General features: G+C 41.4%; 1 protein-coding gene across 2 annotated transcripts in view; it reads right to left on the bottom strand.

The window, feature by feature from the left end:
• Positions 1–7,336, bottom strand: part of RNF32 (ring finger protein 32) — a 50,604-nt gene extending 43,268 nt beyond the window's left edge. Inside the window, exons 1-3 of one of the 2 annotated variants that reach the window (XM_026652158.2) lie at positions 7,217–7,336; positions 1,684–1,839; positions 909–1,179 (exon numbers count right to left, since the gene is read on the bottom strand). In XM_026652158.2, coding sequence (XP_026507943.1) covers positions 909–1,179; positions 1,684–1,791 — 379 coding nt within the window. In that variant the 5' untranslated portion in view covers positions 1,792–1,839; positions 7,217–7,336. The remainder of the gene's footprint in view (positions 1–908; positions 1,180–1,683; positions 1,840–7,216) is intronic. The other variant, XM_026652159.2, reaches the window with a different exon arrangement.
• Positions 7,337–19,681: the final 12,345 nt, after the last annotated feature.

The raw sequence follows: 19,681 nt of genomic DNA, 5'->3' as shown, positions 1-19,681 counted from the left end.
AACTGAGAGGCAGCAGGGCCCTATATACAGACGCTATGAAGGTGTGGCTCCCGGGGGCACCAGAGCCGACCCCATGGATACCATGGGGGGAAAACTTTCTGGCAGCAGTGCTCGGGGTGAGCACACACCTACACTGGAATGGACATGAGCAACACATCTTGAAGAACAATTATGGAAAGTTAGTAACTGAGGTTTTTAAAAAGAAATTTGCTCACTTGGCATGATTCCAAGCTCTCACTTTTATGACTTTTATCTTGTTGCATGTTTGCTTCTTAATGTGAAGTAGGTATTTAACTACAGGTGTTAATTCTTGCTGGGTTTTGCCCCAGGATCATTGCAAAAACAAACATTTTTAAGTTTGGGCAGGGGTGGGTAAATGTTAGCAAAAGCATACAATTTATGCCCAAACGAGTAAACATAATTTACTAAACAAAAGGTAAAGCGACAGTTGCACACAATCTTATGTAATCATTCCAATATTAAAAATAACATCTGTTTTTGTTTCTACTTGTATTGCATTGTATTTTCAACCACTAATATAAAAAAATTATATATAAAAAAATCAGTGGGGAAAAAAGTGCCTGTTTCTAGAATGAAAAAATTCTTCATCTAGACTTACTAGTTTCTTCCTTCTCCCCATGTCTGTCACACTGAAAATAAATTCAAATATATGACAGATGTGAGAAGTATACAATTTTTTTGATGGCAGTTTAAATTGTCCTTATTGTTTAAATGATCACTGTTTACCTGAAGGCCCAAAGTACTTGATTTTTGACATTTTTATAAACTTTCTATGCATTATACAGTTTTATGCTAAGTTATAGTATTGAAAAGAACATCTAGCTATTGTATTCTAATAAGTTTGAAATAAAATGCAAAAATACACAAATCAGAATATAATGGTTTACCTAACGTTAATTGTGGAGGATTAGGATCAAGGACATATTCTTTTTCTGGATCTTCCTTTTTTGTGTGGAGAATGCTCTTTTTTCTTAGTCCAGTATCTACTACTGCTCTGACCATCTCTTTGTTCACAGGTTTGTAAATGTTCTTTTTATTCCTTAACTTTGACTTAAAAGGATCTGCTAATGAAAGATCCTGGAGCTGAAGGTTATGTAAAATATGATCTTGTAAAGCAACTGCAGTAACAGCTAAAGTATCTTCTTTGGAGGAACTGCCCTAAAAAAAATCCATAATTATTAATATAAATGACTTGTATACGTGTACATTATGTACAGTATGTTAAAAAAGAAAAGTTCAGCCCTTAGCCAATGATGTTTTAATTTGACAAAGGTTTTTATACATATACAACTCCCATGCTCCAAGTCTTACTAATATACAATTACCATAATATGAAACTTAAGATTGATGTTACTGACACATCCTAACCTTAACTTATAAAGTCAAAAGAAATATTTGATTTATGGTTTATATTAAATAAAATAGCAGTAATTTTTAACTTTTAATTACTGAACCCATAATTATTATATGCAATAAACTCATTATGAATTATAAAAGCTTGACATGCCTAAACATATTTTGCCTCAGTATAATTAAAAACAATCCCAAGGCTAATCTTGCATTTCAGAGCCCTGAACATAAACAAATACTTGTAAGTATATATTACTTTTAACACACTAAATGGGCCTATCTATATTCATTTCAATTTTTTGTAATGCTCACTTCTTTTAGCATAAAATATGACCTGTGCACCTTGTAATTGTTTTTAGAATTGTGAACTGAAGTCATTGATGAACTACTTGTCTTCCAAACAGAATAATGATGCTCCATTGACAGGGACAATTGACAGCATATTTTGTAATATCTTGTCTTGTAGTTCTAAAACCAAAAATACAAAAGAATTAGTAATGTTTTTGATCAACAGAAATACTCTCATTGACAGTACAGTGGAAGTGTACAAAATTAATGTTCACTATTTTCTACACCCGTGGACAACAAGAGGTTAGCACAACACACAATGATGCTGAAAAAATTAGCTGCATGTAACCAAAAGTAGATTGTGACCCCTCTCTCCCCACAAAGTCCAATGTACTGCATATGCTGTATACAGTATATTTTTGGATCGGAGCTAATGGATCTGTCCTGGAAACCTGCCTTTATATCAGCCTTTTAGATTATCTGTATTGTGTTAGCACCTAACAGCCCCAGTCATGGACCAGGACCCCATTAAGATAAGCACAACACACACACACTTACTTCTCTGTAAACTATTTCAACATCTGTTGGTCGACCATCCTCCTCCCTTCCCAATTTGGGTACCTTAGGTCTCTGTTCTGAGCCTTCTCCTCTTGTTCCTATCCTTGACTGAATTCAGCTGCTCACTAAGTTGAATTCTCTCTTTGCATGATGACTTTCAGGTATATTTCTCTACTCCTGACCTGTACTCTGTGCTTCAATATAGGTTGCCAACCCTCCCAATTTTGCCGGGAGTCTCCTGGAATCAGGCTCTATCTCCCAGAGGCTACTGAAGCCAAACCGGAAGATTTTAGGTTGATAAAAGTCCAGCGGCGCAGCAGGGCTAAGGCAGGCTCCCTGCCTTCCCTGGCTCCATGCCGCTCCCAGAGCAGCCAGCATGTAGGCGGGGGCCCGCAGGGGTCTCCGTGTGCTGACCCCACCCCCGGTGCCAACTCCACAACTCCCATTGGCTGGGAACTGCGACCAATGGGAGATGCGGGGGGTGCGTGCAGGTAGGGGCAGTGCACGGAGCCCCCTGGTCCCCCCCCAGGGGCCACAGGGACATGCTGGCCGATTCCAGGAGCGGCAAGGGGCTAGGGTAGGCAGGGATCCTTCCTTAGCCCCGCTGCGCCGCCAACTGGGAGCCGCCCGAGGTAAGTGCTGCCTGGCCAGAGCCCACACCCCAACCTCCTGCCCCAGCCCTGAGCCCCCTCCTGAACCCCTGGCCCCAGCCCTGAGCCCCCTTCCAGAGCCAGCACCCCATACCCCCTCCTGCACCCCAACCCCCTACCCCAGCCCGGAGCCCCCTTCTGCACCCAAACTCCCTCCCACAGAACTTGCACCCCACACCCCCTCCCTGCACCCCAACCCGCTGCCCCAGGCTCAGCCTGGAGCCCCTTCCCACACTCTGAACCCCTCGGCCCCAGCCCAGAGCCCACAACCACTCCCATATCCCAACCCCCTACCCCGTGAGAGTGAGTGAGGGTGGGGGAGAACAAGCAATGGAGGGAGTGGGGATGGAGTGAGCAGGGCGGGGCCTCGGAGAAGGGGCAGGGCCTTGGGGCAGTGGGCGGGGCAAGGGTATTTGGGTATGTTGGCAACTCTACTTTGATATCATATTTTTCTGCCTCCCTGACTGCCTATATTGGATTGTTTATTGTCATCTTAAACTCAACATGGCCAAGTCTAAACTCATAATCTTTCATCCCAAACCTCCACTACTTCCCATCTTCTTTACCGTTAATAATGCCACTATCCTCTGTCATGAAGGCCTGTAATTAATTTGGGGATGTCTTTGACTTCTCCCTTTCCTTCTCTCCCCACATCAAGACTATGGTCAACTCATGTTGCCTTTCTCCTCCTCTATTCAAAATCTGGCCTTTCATTTCCACCCCAAATAGAAAAACCTCCAAATTCCTTGTCCCTACCCATATCATCTCCCACCTTCATTACTGCAATTTCCTTCTCCCTTGGTCTTCTTCATACTAACCTTATGGTTCCATTCCATCCAAAATGCTGTTGCCAAAGGCTACCTTCTTATCCATGACTATAACTAGACACTATTTACTCGCTGTGCTGGTGCGCATCTAATTAAAACTTCTTGTCCTTACTTCAAGGCTGTATGTCGCACAACCCCTGCCTGAATCTTGGACCTGGATGTGTCTGTGTTGCACCCCACCACTCTTTCTGCTCACTAATGACTACACCTTCAATACCCTTTTTGTATCCTCCTCTCACAAACATTTCGGTGCCTTCTTCCCCGCTGCCCTTTGTGCTTGGAATGCCCACACAAACCTGTCCATCAAGTCCACGCCCCTTATCACATTCAAATCCCTCCTAACAACTCACCCACTTCTACTGTTTTACCTATGGAAAAATTAAGGGGAGGACAAATAACACCAAAAAAAGGGGGAAGAGAACCTTCAAGATGAGTAGTGATAACAAATAATAGAGAAGGAGTGGAATGAGAAAAGACAAGGTTATAGTGATAGAATCACTAACTGGATTTTGCCATATATATTAACCTATTTATTTTGGACATTATAGAAGAAGTGAGTTATGGATTTGAATGAAAAACACACTACAATCACCTGATGATGAGGCTGTTATTTTAGAATTGGCATCATTAATCTACATTATGATTACAATTGTCTCCATCTTGACTGCTGCAGTAATAGAAGCAGCTGTGCACCTCAGTGATGGGTAAAGACTGCAGCATGACTAACCAATCTAACCACGTTGGGGACCCCTGGTCTAGATCATTTGGAGGTGATGATGGTAGGTTGGGGAAAACAACCAGAAGACATGATTGTGGTTCTAGTCTCCTTCAACGAGGTTGTGCATCCGTCTTTCATTACCAGAGTTTATCATACGGAGTTCTGGATAGTATCAGTAGCTAGGATTGCTTTCCTCTATTTATGCTTGGCCAAAAGAGCCAATTTCATTTGCAGACCATTTCTAATGAAAACCTTGCTGTTGTCATCCATGGCTTTGCCATTTCAAAATTAGACTATTACGAACTGTTCTCTGTAGACCACATCCATAAACTTATTCAGAAACTTTAAATGGTATAGAGTACAGCCATCTTTTGAATGAGTGAAGAATTTCACAAGGAGCATTTTATACCTGTGCTTCATGATTAGGGCCCCACCAAATTCATGGTCCATTTTAGTCAATTTCATGGTCATAGGCTTTTTAAAATAGTAAATTTCATGATTTCAGCTATTTAAATCTGAAATTTCACAGTGTTGTAATTGTAAGGGTCCTGGCCCAAAAAGGAGTTGGGGTGGGGGTTGCAGAGTTATTCTAGAGAGGGGTTGAGGTACTGCTACCCTTACTTCTGCGCTGCTGGTGGTGGTGCTGGGCAGCCAAAGAGTGGTGGCTGCTCACCAAGAGCCCAGCTCTGAAGGCAGTGCTGTTGCCAGCAGTAGCACAGAAGTAAGGATGGCATGGTATGGCATTGTCACCCTTACTTCTGCACTGCTGCCTGTAGACTGGGCCCTCAGTCAGCAGCCATCACTCTCCGGCCACCCTGCTCTGAAGGCAGTAGCACAGAAGTAAAGGTGGCAAGACCATGACCCCCCTAAAATCACCTTACAACCCCCCTGCAACTCCCTTTTGGGTCAGGACACCCAATTTGAGAAACGCTAGTTTCCCTGTGAAATCTGTATAGTATAGGGTAAAAGCACACAAAAGACCAGATTTCACGGGGGGAGACCAGATTTCAGTGTCCATGACACGTTTTTCATGGCCATGAATTTGTTAGGGCCCTATTCATGAGCTGTTGCTTGGCTTCTGGGTTGAATTTAAAGCACAGACTATAGAGTAATAATAATTTTCCCTGCTCTTTATTATGGAATGAAAGCTGTCCCAATATTTAAAGTGACACAGGTCATATTTTCACAATAATTTAGACTTTGAAAAACTATCTTTTATGAATAAAAAAACAGATTTTTTGTTTTAATTGTAGTGGAAACTGTTGAAACAAACAACCAATACTCCAAACACTCCCTTGCCTTGTTTGTAGTCCAAACACTGCAGCATTTTCCAAGTACAAAGAGCACCTAAATGTGGAATAAACTAGAAGCTGACTATAAACAAAAGTGAATGATCTGGCTCACCTACATCCATTGCTCAAGCTTGATAGAAATAAACAAACAAAAACAGAATAAGAAGTGAAGAGTAAACCAGACATAACAAAAAGTTCCCTATTAACAGTCTCAGGTATTACGTATAACTTAGGGAAGGACATTAAAAGACTGGTTTTTAACCTGATAATTGACCCTTAAAAAGCCAAGTCTCTCAAGAACTAATCCAACTCCCATTGGAAAAAAATGGGAAGATTTCTATCAACTTGCATGGGAGTTGGCTCAGTGAGACAATATACAATTACCATCACAACTGGCACTCATTTTTGACAGGCTCAGTAAAGAGGCCAACGATTGCAAAGGTCATGAACAATGAACTACTCCTTCCTGGAGATGGTCTCTTCAGGTTAAAGCTGAGTTATGCTTGTTGGAGGTCTTAGGGAATGCCCCCACTAGTCCTGTACCTGTTTGGTGGACTAAAAGGATTTCTTTTTTCAGAGATTAATTGACCTTCTGTTCCTCTTCTCAAAATATGTTAAAACTATCTCTATCTAAAGAGTCTCTTATTGTAAAAAGTTTTGAACTAAAAATTTAAAAATATAATAAAATCTATTTTAACTACTGCAACATTTTAATTAAGAATTTAAAGAAGTGCACCAGACTGCCAAAAGATCTCCTCAAATCGCTCTTTATAGATTCTCTGTGTGGTGCTATTCTAACCGCTGATTTTTATGATAATCAATAATTTGAATTTCTATAGCACCTTCCATCCATGGGCCACAGAACTTTACAATCATGAATGAGGCAGATTAAATGTTGCTGACTATTCCCATTTTACAGAAACCACCTATTCACCTTGCCCTACCCACCTCTTTCTCCTTCTCATCCTTAAACACATCAGATCCCATAACAGTAGCCCATCTTTGCACAAGTCTCCCTACTGCACACTGGTTCATGGCATGTGTCTCCCTCATTTATCAACCCTCCCACCCATCTCCCACAGAACCAGCCCTCTCTTCTCATCTGCCTTTGCTTCCCCCTCTCCCCGGCCCCCCAACATTCAGTATCTCTCCCTACAATGGCCTCTGCTCCTGAATGCACCCAGCACCTCTCTCCTTACTGGCCCCAGGTTCCCCACATCGCACAGTGCCCCGCTTATTGGCCCCTAGTTCCCCCCACCCAATGGCTCCTTCTCTCCCCATCACACATTTACCCTCCCCCCCCATATTGGCCCCGGCTTCCTCACCCCCACCCAATCCATGGCCCCTGCTCCCCCACCACACACTCCATTGGCCTCCCTGCCCCCACCACATTGCGCCCTCTTATTGGCTCCTGTGGTCCGCCCTCGATACAAACAGCCACCCTGCCAGGGGACTCTGCAGCACCCCTGGGCTCGTCCCATGGAGCCTGTTACTGTCTTTTTTAACACCAACCTGCTCCTCTCGCCACAGTCCGGATCGGGTTGCTTAGCAACGCAACACCCAAGCTTTAACACAGCCCGCCGCCACCCCCACGGCAGCGCGAGGCAGAAACCGAGGCGTATGCGTGCGTGCCGCGCAAGTGGGCGGGCGGAACGTCAAGGAGGCGAGGGCGCACGCAGACGGAAGTTCAAGTGGCGCGAGGGAGGAGTGTGGAATGTGGGCGTTAGTACGGGCCTCTGGAAGGGCCAGTCCAGGGGCACGTGGCCACTGCCCAACGGTCGGTGTGTCCTCGTGCCCCTGGGTGAAGCTGTGCCTTTCGAACGCACGTGGGAAGGGGAGGCGGAGCTCTCTGCCGGGCGGGCGGGGCTGGATAAAGCGGCGCGCGCCCTGCGCGATGTTGTCTGACTTACTGAGCGTTGCGCTGCCTGCCCTCCCTTTGGTGAGGGCCAGCTGCGCCCCCACTGGGGGAGGGGCAAGGCCCTGTGTTGAGACACCCTGGATTTGAGGGGTTCCTTAGCTCTGATCAGCCTGTTACGACCACATGAGGGGCACTGATGAGCGGTGGGTGGGAAAAGGGGGGGCGGGGAGTAGCTTTCACAATTGTGTCCCAATTTTTTTGTCAACATTCGAACTTTAAACAAAATTTAAATTGCAAAAAAAAAAATCTCCTTCCCCCACTTTCCCCCCCCCACACCTTTTCTCTCTCTCAAACTTTCAACCAGCAGTAGTTTTGCTGCAGTCCCCTCCCCCCCCCCAACTGCCAGATAGGGTGACCAGACGTCCCGATAAAATCGGGACCGTCCTGATTTTTAGGTGTTTGTCCTGCGTCCCAACCGATGTCTGGTCGGGATGCAATTTGTCCCGATGTTTGGCTCCTCCGGCAGTTTTTTTTTTTTTCTTTTTGCCCCCCCGGCCACCCTCCCCGGCTTTTTTTTTTGCTCCCCGTCCCCTCCTCCCCCATCCCGATATTTTCTTCCTCTCATCTCGTCATCCTACTGCCAGGGAGCACTGCCCATCTAACATGGCACTCCTGGCCAGCACACAATCGTTGCTCAGCAGAGAGGGGCCAACCGTGGATCCCTGCAGCAAGCTGACCCCACCTCCAAAATTGTGTATGTTTTCATATCTGTGGATTTGGTATTTAGATTTTATTCTGGTTCCTACATCTCTCTGGTGCTGTTTACTTTTCCCAACAGTGTTTCTTACACTTCCCTGTATATGCGTTTGTAGCACAGACTCCGCTCTTATGTTCCATCGTAATTACTACACCCAGCTTCAGTTAATATATCTGCCTGAAAAAAAAGTAGTTTTCTTCTGTTTTGTCCTATTGTGATATTTTTGTGCGGGGGAAGTTGGAGCAAAATTTGTTCAGCTGTTTTGAGCTATCTGTCAGAAATAAACACTTTTTAATAAAAATCTGATTTTGTATGTAGAAACAGTTGGCTTTGAAATATCACTTTGGCAAACCTCTGTTCATAGATGATACGGTCAGAAGCGGCCATTGTGGTTCGCTAGTCTGACCTCCTGCAGAACATAGGCTCTGAGATTTCTCTGAATTAATTCTCTTTTGACTAAAGCATACTTTATCATAAAACAATCTTAATTTAAAATTTTCCAGCAATGGAGGTTCCACCACTACTCTTGCTAAGTTCTTGTAGTGGTTCCTCAGTGAAGTATAAGCAGAGCATTACTATTTACTTTGTAGGAGCTTGTAGAGAATTAGGAATCGGGGACCCATTGGGCACTGTGCAGTCTTGAAGGCCCCAGTCCCATAAATACTTTCACTTGTGTTTAACTTTATTCACACGACTAGGCTCTAACAGTGGCACTCCTCTTGTGCGTAAGAGATTGTAGAGTCAGGGCCTATGTTTCCATTTCTTTTTGGTGCTGAAAGGGGTACATCAAGTCATGTAAGCCATTTTGCTGCATCACTTTGCATACAATTTCAGATTTTGAGGGCAGAAACATCCACTACTTCTGCCCTTTGGGTTTCAGTGAAAATATTCCACAGAGCAGGGCTTTTTGTTTACCACCACAGACAATTTATTGTCACACAAAGGAAGCACCAGAACAAATATATCCAGAACTGCTGGTAAAAATAATTATAGTTGATTAATCTAGGCTTTTTCGGCTGGTTTTCTGGCTATCCTTTACACTTAGATCCCATTTTTCCTCAAATGGACTGGGCACATCAAGTCAGGTCCTTAGTCCATGAGCAGCTTTCTCTCCATCTGGCTGGTTTAACCAGCTTTCATTGCATTTTAAAAGGGCCAGCCAGTCAGAGGGCAGTTCACTCATAAAAACTGCTCCAATCTCATTCTGGCCTTCTCCTGTCTTCCCAGTTGCTTCTAAGGTATAACCTATTTGTCTATGTGGAAAGCCTGGAATGCCACAGTAGTAGTCATCTCCTTGTTACTCTCTCTGCTCAGAGATATGTTCCTAACATGTTTACAAACCAAAATGGAGTATTTTGTGACAGAAGTGCATGCAGTGTAGCTGTAGCCATGTCGGTTCCAGGATATTAGAGAGACAAGGTGGGTGAGTTAATATCTTTTATTGGACTAACTTCCATTGGTGAGAAAGACAAGCTTTTGAGCCACATAGAACTCTTCTGCGGGTCTGGGAAAACTACTCTGCATGTCACAGCAAAATGTAAGATGTAACAGACTGTTTAGCACAGTAGTTTTCAACCTGTGGTCTTTGGATCCCCGAGAGTCCGCAGAATATGTCTAAGGCAGCGTTTCTCAAATGCGGCCATCAGGGGCTTTTCTTGTGGCCACAAGTGGCTTTCTTGTGGAAGTGATGGAGTGGGGATGGGTGGCAAAATAGTGGCCCCTCCTCCTCCCTGTTGCTCCTGGATGCACTGCCTTGGTGTTGATTGCTGGGACCACCAGCAGGGGTCGGGCTCTGCCCCTCTCTAGAGACACCTGGAGCACAACGCTGGAGGACCAGGCAGCCAGTGAATTCCCCACCTTCCTGGAGCAGTGGGGCTCAGGATTTGGGCGTCAGCTCTGGGGTGGTCGGATGGCAGGTTGTGGCTGAGGGGCTTCGGGCTCCAGCTCTGGGTTCTGGCCGTGGGGCGGCAGGCCCCAGGCTCTTGCCGTGGGGCTTCAGGCTCTAGCCCTCCACTGACTCCCCCACCCCCCACCCCCATTGCCCCTGCTGCCTCCCCAGAACCCCCATCCAGGGCTTAATTTGTCCCCAGGCTTGCCAGGGCTGAATAAGTCTGCTGTGAAAAGTGATACTTGCATGTTTGTTAATATCACTTTTCACAACAGACTTACTAGCTAACAATAAATAAATTACAATGATTTGGATATGTATATGTTCATATTTACTTGTTTTTCCTAAAGCTAATTAAGTATTTTAGGGGAAAATGTGAGATTGGCCACCAGCAAGAGTGGGTGGCCGCACTCTGAGGACAAAAAATTTGTCCTGAGAACTCCTGGTCTAAGGGGTCCACGAAAGGTTGTCGTTACCATAGAAAAGTGATTTTCAACCTGTGGTCTGCACACCTCTGTGGGTACGCAGAGTATGTCTAAGATTTCAAAAGGCGTCTGCACTTTCATTTGACATTTTTAGGGGTCTGCAAATGAAAAAAAGGTTAAGATGCACTGGTTTAGCATAAGTAATTAGCACATATTGTAAGGGACCATTCAAGGTACTCGGGGCCACTCTACCTTCAATAATACAGAAATAGCATTTCAATATATTTAATTGTCCCTCTTTTTTATAGATACATTTGCTGGAAAATAGAAGAGAAATTGCTTTTAAAGTCATCCAAATAGAAAATAGGTGGTTGATCTGTTGATGTATTTCTTTTCAGTAGATATAAATATCTACTCAAATTACAGATCTGAACTAGCAGAGAGAAAAGTTATAAACAGGTACTTGTATGTGTATGTAATAGCCTCCATCTTCAAGACTATTAAAGTATTAAAGCAGCCACCTTAAAAATGACTAAAACAGTTATTTTTATAGATATGGGGGAGAAAATAATAAAGCCACCACTTTATGAAGCTGCAATTCAGTAGGTGAAGAACATAAAACAAATTAAACATGACACAATAATACCATATGACAGTGCTCTCCAGGCTGAAGGAAAAGAGAGCTCTTTATTCAATTTTCAAAAAGCACACAGTTAGAAGTCAGTGAAAACAGCAGCAGCGCTACCTCATTGAAAGGAACCAGAAAATGTATCTTCAGATATCCTAAACAATACCAAGATTAAAGTTAAAAGATTTCCATTCTTAGAGATCTTACAATACCTCAGTGTTTGTGTTTATTTGCAAAATGAGGTAACCCATTGCTGCAATACAAAAATCACCTGCATAATTCATTATTAGTACAGATACACCGGGGAAATTTATTTCTAGTGTAACTACATTGGCTTCATTAGATTTTTACCAGGCATGAATTTGATCCAGTATGTTGGTGACTTTTAGGTATATCATTACACGTTTTTGTTGTAATAGTGAGCATGTGTCCTCAACAGCCAGCAACTGATTCTTTTAAAAGTTGCAAATTAGGAGTCTTTTAAAGAAAATGTTTTCATACCTTTCTATTTTTATTGTGCCTAACTAAATTCGTCCCATACACTTTATAAAGTTTTCAGTAATAATGATCCCTCTGATTCAAGGCTACTATGCTTTGATTAAAATTAAAAGAAGATCAATGTCATATCAGTTTGTTTTTTTAACTCTGACACAGTGCTTAATTTGTGCTGGGGCTTTCCAGGCTGAGCCCCGACACCTCTAGGCTTGGCAGTTAATAGCCCCAGTACTTCTAGGCTTGGCAGTTCATAGCCCCAGTACTTCTAGGCTTGCTGCATCAGTTATGAAAGTAAAAAAATTGCTTGAGCCCTGGCACCTAATTGCTTGAGCCCAGCACCTTTTTCATTACAAATTAAGCACTACTCTTACAGTAGTTTAATTTTCATATTAACTGTATTTTCACTGCTAAACTGAAATGTTTGTATTAGCTGACACACAGTCAAGAATAAGTTAATATCCACATTGCAGTCTTCTAGAGAGAAACATGCCTCTTTAATTGCCATTTCTTATTAAGTGGCACCTTTTAAATGGAGTGTACACTGGAAACGTGAGGTACCTAAAGTTACTTTAAACAGATTAACATAAAGAAGATGTGGCCTGGTTTGAAAGTGGATGGATACGTTGTTAGTGATACCAGTTTTCTATGCTTCGATAGTGCTGTAATTTTCTCTTTAATTTACAGTGTTAATTATATGTTTTTAAATGGCTGAACTCATGAATCTCTCTAGAATGGATGAGTTTTACAGCCTTCTTTTGAATAGACTATGCAATGAACAATATAATTCTATGTAATACATTGGAAGTTTTTGCCTGAAACACCCTACTTTGTTAGCACCCTACTTTGTTAATCCTTCTACAAAAGAGTTAAGGCCCCATTCCTGTAAACCAGGACATCACAAGCATAGGGGTCTATCTACCCAGTTTATCTTTGTAGAATTGCAACCTAAGGCTTGGGTCTACACTAGAAAATTAGGTCAGTTTAACGACGTCGGTCAAAGGTGTGAAAAATCCACATCCCTGAGCAGCATTGTTAAAGCAACCTAAATCCCTGTGTAGACAGCTCTAGGTCAACAGAAGAATTCTTCTGTCTATCTAGCTACTGCCTCTCTTGGGGAGGTGGATTATCTACTCTGATAGGAGAACCCCTGCTGTAAGTGTAGGTAGTGTCTACACTGAAGTACCATAGTGGTGCAGCTGTGCCACTGTAGTGTTTTAAGTGTAGACAAGCCCTAAGTGAGTATAGCTAACTCACTGAGTTAGGTGGCTTGTTGCACCATGTGGATATACAGAAGGTGGGAGAAGCTTTCTTGGAAGAGAAAATCTAGGATGTGGATTGAGCTGATCTGAGATAGGAACCTTAGGAGCAGCCAAGCTTGGAGTGAAGCTTTGAAGCAAACTTCATATTATATAATTAATTTCTGTGTTAATAAACCAAACTCCCAGTGTTTGGACACTGCTTGAGTAGGCTGGGAATAGCATCTGTGTGCAGAAAGATAGTGATATTTTATCATTGTAAACAATATTTAGGGTAAGAACATAAGAACGGCCATACTGGGTCAGACCAAAGGTCCATCTAGCCCAGTATCCTGTCTACCGACAGTGGCCAATGCCAGGTGCCCCAGAGGGAGTGAACCTAACAGGTAATGATCAAGTGATCTCTCTCCTGCCATCCATCTCCACCCTCTGATAAACAGAGTCTAGGGACACCATTCCTTACCCATCGTGGCTAATAGCCATTAATGGACTTAACCTCCATGAATTTATCCAGTTCTCTTTTAAACGCTGTTATAGTCCTAGCCTTCACAACCTCCTCAGGTAAGGAGTACTAAAAGAATACAAGACAATAAATTCACATTAGGGTCAGTCATACTGATGTCATATGCCATGCACACAGTTTGAGTAGGTTAAGGAGGATAACAGACTGGTGGAGTTCTGCTGTGTGTGGGAGGTTGGATTTGGTGAATCTGTGCAGATAGCGTTGCAGAACCTTCCTGTATGCCCAGTGGAAGGTTTTTTAGGGGAAAGGTGGAGTTGGAGAATTAAAAGGATCAACTGGCTATTTTATCCTTTTTAACTGTGTTTTGTTATCTATTCTGTTAATATGTTTTTATTCTGCTATTTGTTTACTCTTTGCATTTCTCTGTTTCTAGTCAATTTCACATTCAGCCACTCATTCTCTAGCACAATGATGTAATGCTTAGGTTATAAACACAGCACTGATGTTAGTGGCCTGATCCAGATCTTATTGAAGTTGATGGAAAGACTGCCATTGATTTCAGTAGGCTTCAGATCATGCCCTTTGCATGAAATACCTTTTCCATTGCAGGGAAGAAAAAATCAATCAAAGGGAAAGTTACTTTGTTTTTGTTTTGTTTTTTTTTTAAACTAAACTATGTTTTGGGCCAGATGTGACCTCACAGATGTTCCTTTAATTTTTATTTAACATGCACTTCTACTGACAAAAAATTCTGTGCTCCGATGATATACATCATACTTAGGATTTATATGTCCGTAGCGCTTTACGTTTCCAAAAGCACCATACAAAGATTAGCTAACTAACCCTCAAAATATCTCTAAAAATATTATAAATATATATTATATATTATATGCAGTATTTATTATGCACATCATTATTAAATGTGCAAGCTATTGGAATGCCTAGTGTTGGATACATCCTGAGTGTCTAGTTTTGCCTAGGAGGCTCAGAATATGTTTAAAAAAATAAATTATAGGTAATAGATGACTATTTGCTCAACAGCAGATATTTTCTATTTGAGGGAAATCAATTTAGTTGAGTAAAAGTATAAATTTTATTTTTAACACATACATGTTCTAGGAGTTGTTTTTGGATTTGTAAAAATCACCAGCATGTAATGCATCAAATTTGTTTCTGTTTCTTTCTTTATTTTTTGAAAGGTGCTCATTCCTTGAGAATGAAGTAAACCTCTACCTCTATCATTGCAGACTTCAGAATTAGCACTGAAAACATGGGATTCTTTTCCTGGGTTGATGAAAGTAATTTCTTGTTTGCTGTGTCAAACAAAGCATGCTATTTGTCACATTGTGGTTTGTGTATCTTTTTAGAAGCTTTCAACTTTGATCTGAGTCAAGGTACACTCAGTAGCACAGATGACAGAAGTAACAAACCAGTGATGTGCATTGTCACTCACACAAACTCTTTAAGTCAACAAATACTGGGACTTAGATGTAGAAAACCATATTACTTTTGAGGAGGCTTGTGCATTCTTGTGAGAAAACGCAGACCTTTGCCTTTCTTGTTTCAGACAAAGGTGTGGAACAATTTATTAGTTAAGGATTCAGTTCAGTGTGTGCAATCAAAAGCTGCCTCTTCTAGGCCAGATTCTGGCCCTTGATTGTATTTTTAGGTAAACAATTGCATTTAAAAGACATTGCAGAGCTGGGCTCAGTAGCACATAAAAGCTGCTTTCTTTCAACTGTCATCACAGTGGATTTCAGAACGTGCTTTTAATACTTCCAGGGTTGATGTTTGTGTCTCTTTCTCTTGTTTTTTTATTAAATGCTATTTGAAATAGCTTTGTTTTTATTATTTAACTTTCACCTGCCTTTTAACTCATCTGTGGTAGCTTTAACGAAACTAGTCTTGTGTATGACCAGGCAAAGGCTTAGCAAAACATTTTGCAACATGGCCGTTTAAAGTCACCACTTGATTAAAAGCCCCTGTTTAACCCCTCCAAAAAAGAAAATGTAAAACAAAGACATAAAATGATGATAAATAAATGGTTGGTTTCAAGTTGTTTTGATTTACTATATTTTGTGAGGTATACTAATTATTCACATTTCTTTAGTTCTACAGTTTCATTTCCGGCTTCAGGTTTATCACAATTCCCTTCTTTTTTAAGAAGTAACATTGGAAGAGAATGAATGCCTTAAATAATCAAAATTAGGGGATTTTTGATCTATAGGCTCTGTAGAATCTTCCCCATGACTGTTGTGGAGCCATCGTGTGACTCAGAGTAATGTCTATACCATGCTTGTCAAACTCAGAAGCTTTAGCATCACACTATGTGAGTGATTCATAGTTTTTAAGGCCAGAAGGGACATTAAGATAGTCTGTTGGGCCTCCTATGTAACATAGTCCATATAATTTCACCCAGTTGTCCTTGTATTGAGCCCAATATCTGTGTTTGTCTAAAACATATATTCCAGAAAGTCATGTAGTGTTGATTTGAAGACTTCAAGAGATGGAGAATCCGCCACTTCCTTTGGTAGTTTGTTCCAATAGTTAATCGCTCTCACTGTTTAAAAAATTGTGCCTTATTTCTAATTTGAATTTATCTGGCTTAAATTTATTACCACTGGTTCTTGTTATGCCTTTCTCCACTAGGGTAAGGAGTCCTTTAGTACCTGGTATTTTCTCCCCATAAAGGTATGGGGGGAGGGATAGCTCAGTGGGTTGAGCATTGGCCTGCTAAACCCAGGGTTGTGAGTTCAATCCTTGAGGGGGCTACCTAGGGATCTGGGGCAAAATCAGTACTTGGTCCTGCTAGTGAAGGCAGGGGGCTGGACTCGATGACCTTTCAAGGTCCCTTCCAGTTCTAGGAGATATCCTATCTCCATTAAAAATGTCTACACCCTAGTCAATTCACCTTACAGTTTTCTTTTTGATAAGCTAAACAGATTGAGCTTCAAATTTCTCTCTGTAATGCTTTTTTACAAGCCCTTGAATAATTGTTGTATCTATTTTCTGCATCCTCTCCAATTTTTCAATATCCTTTAAAAATGTGTGCATCAGAACTGGAGGCAGTATTCTAGTTTGTTCTCACCACGCCATATACAGTGGTAAAATCACCTCCCTACTCCTACTCCCTTGTTTATACATCCAAGGATCATGTTATACCTTTGTCACAGCATCGCACTGGGAGCTCATATACAGTTGTTTGTCCACTATGATTCATAAAATCTGTTTCTTTACTACTTACCGGGATACAGTCTCCCTTTCTGTAGGTATAGCTTGCATTCCGTGGTCCTGGATGCATGACCTTGCAGTTGTATACAAACACATTTTCTTTGAATAAGCCCAGCTTACCAAGCAACCCAGATTGCTCTGTAAAACTGCTCTGTTCTCATCATTTACCATTCCTTGCACAAAATTTTTGTGTAATCAGTAAACTTTATCAGCAATGATTTTATATTTACTTCCCGATCATGGAGAATAATATTCAATGGTGTCAGGCCTAGAACTGATCCCTGCAGAATCCCACTATCCAGTGATGATTCTCCATTGACAATTACTGTGTGAGATCTGTTAGTTAGCCAGTTTTATCCATTTAGTGCAGGGCTGCCCAGAGGATTCAGGGGGCCTGGGGCAAAGCAATTTTGGGGGCCTCTTCCATAAAAAAAAGTTGCAATACTATAGAATACTATGTTCTCGTGGGGGCCCTTGTGGGGCCCGGGGCCTAGGGCAAATTGCCCCACTTGCCACCTCCCTCTCCCCCCAAGCAGCCCTGATTTAGTGTTTGCTTTATTGATATTGTATAATGCTGTTTTTAAAAGGAGAAAAATGCCCACATATGGTCTACACTCTGATGGTGTACTACTTACTGAATTGAGCTAACAGGTTGACACATGAAGACAGATCACTTTTGATGAGTCGCAACATTCCCAACAAACAGTTGCCTGTTAGTGGAAAATCCTGTGTGTTCACACGCCTGTAAAATTATTTAGATTTACTGGGACATTCCCATTCAGCCATAGTCGTTTCCTCTACAGCAGGAGATAAGGGAATGCAAACGCACTTTTTCGTTCCAGAAGGACTATTTTTCTTTGTATGTTTTCTGGTACGTTTCTTTTTCTCCTTTTGGGGTTCTTATATATGAATACCCAGTTTATTAACTACTGTTCAGACCACTCATTATCAAGAAGTATGTATCCCAGAAGAAAATAAGGTAGTAATTTTGGTTGTGCTGGGTTACGGCAAAAGGGACACCCTTAAAGAGAAGCAATCCAATAAAGTAATAAAAATTGAAAATGCTTATTACACCAGTGTAAGGAGCTTAAACGCAACCATGTGTGAGCCTGAGTGTCTGGCATCAGAAGAATACAGGGCTGATGGAAGCAATCAATGGGATACAGTAATTCCTGGCTGTAAACTATAGAAGAAAGACAGATTGGGAGGGAGACCAATGCTATAAATTAAAAATTTCATAGGCTTTATTTGGAAAGAAAAGACTGGAGAGGACCATGACAGGAAAAACTGGGATAAATCCTGTCCTGTGCTGGGTGAGTGGAATAGTGAGGGGTAAGAGCCCATTTCAAAAGTTATATTTTTTTGGAGGGGGGGCATTTAGGGAGAAGATGGGATAAGGAGTGGATGGGGTTATATGTTCTCATGGGATAATTAAGTTTTGGTGACAGTTTGGCTTATAATTCTAGGAATGCTGGAAGTCAATTTAAAGGTCAGTGTAATTTTTTTATTGTTGTTATTATTGTGAATTTTAAGTGGTGTAACAGGCATCCAGAGCTTGGTATGGGCGCCTCTACTATCTGGTTTTTAATATAAAAGTTTTGGAGATAAAGAGGCTATTTGAAGAACAATGGACCAAAGATATACACCCAATAAAATATTCTGTAAGTACATCAGTAGTGGTGTTGGAAGCCCCTGGGATAGTCAGTTAGCCTGTTAGAACACATGACATAAAGGAACAATCTAAGAGGATAAACCAATTTTGGAGTAACTACATTTTTTCTTTGGGTCTTCAGCACAGAGGATATGGGTACTGTTTATAGATAGGCAAGATGATGCATTATCAGAGGTAGCAATAGATAGATATAAAAAGTTTGGAACAATTCAAGGAATTAAATGCAATAAATAGCCAGATCAGATGGCATTTACCCAAGGGATTTGAAACAACTAAAGAATCAACTAACGGAACTACTGAGAATAAATGGGTATTTGGTAAATACTGGTACAATATTGGAAGACTAAAGGGTAGCCAACTTTATACTTATCTATTGGGGGGTGGGCAGGGAAAGATTCTAAGGGGGATTCCAAGAATTAGACTGGTGAGCCTTATCTCAGTGCTAGGGAATTTAATTGAGCAAATTACTAGATAAGATCTATAACGAACCTGGATGAGTAGAATGATAGAGAGAATCAGCCTGGTTTTGGATTGCTAAAACTGTCTGACCTGTTAGAATTCTTTTAAAAAGTTAACAAATTAATGTTAATTTAAACCAGCAAATCTAAATGAAGCCACACAAGAGACTGTGTCAGGGCTTTTAGATATTAGTTAATAAAACAGCTGCTAATTATAAGAAAGAAAGAAACTATCATAAAAGAAACTTGATAACCTCAGTGTGAGAAGTAGAACCCTGTCATTAAGTGAAAACTAGTTAAGTGATAGAAATCAAAGTATAGGACCAAATTTCATCAGGAAAAGAAGTCAATAGAGGAATATTGTTAGGAATAACAGGAGAAGTGTTGAATAGTGATAAAACCAATTTTGCTGATGAAACAAAATAATTTAGGTTAGACAGCAGTGGGGAAGATTATGAGGAACCTGGAGGGTTTGGAAATTTAGTAATTGGGTAATACAAGAGCAGATGAATTCAGCCTAGAAGAGCATAAGGCTGCACATTGAAAGAAAGGAATAATTTAAATTACTCAATTTACTTATGCATGCTGATTGGTTTTGAATTGCAGAAAAAAGACTTAGATATCGTTGTGGCCAGTACACTGAAGATGTTTGCTCAATGTACAACAGTGGTCAGAAGAGTGAATAAAATGTTAGGTTAAAGGGGCTAGGAAATAATACAGAAAATATTATAATGCCATTATATAAATGGGTGTTAATCCATTGCCTTGAATACTGCATTCACTTTTGGTCACCACATCTCTAAGACATAACAAAAATAGACAAAGTCAAGGGGGGAAAAAACATTA

The sequence above is a fragment of the Terrapene carolina genome, unplaced genomic scaffold, assembly GCF_002925995.2.
Source record: "Terrapene carolina triunguis isolate 2854851 unplaced genomic scaffold, T_m_triunguis-2.0 Scaffold111, whole genome shotgun sequence".
Classification (NCBI taxonomy): Eukaryota; Metazoa; Chordata; order Testudines; family Emydidae; genus Terrapene; species Terrapene triunguis.
The sequence above is the reverse complement of the archived record's forward strand: the minus strand, read 5'-3'. Positions and strand labels throughout refer to the sequence as shown.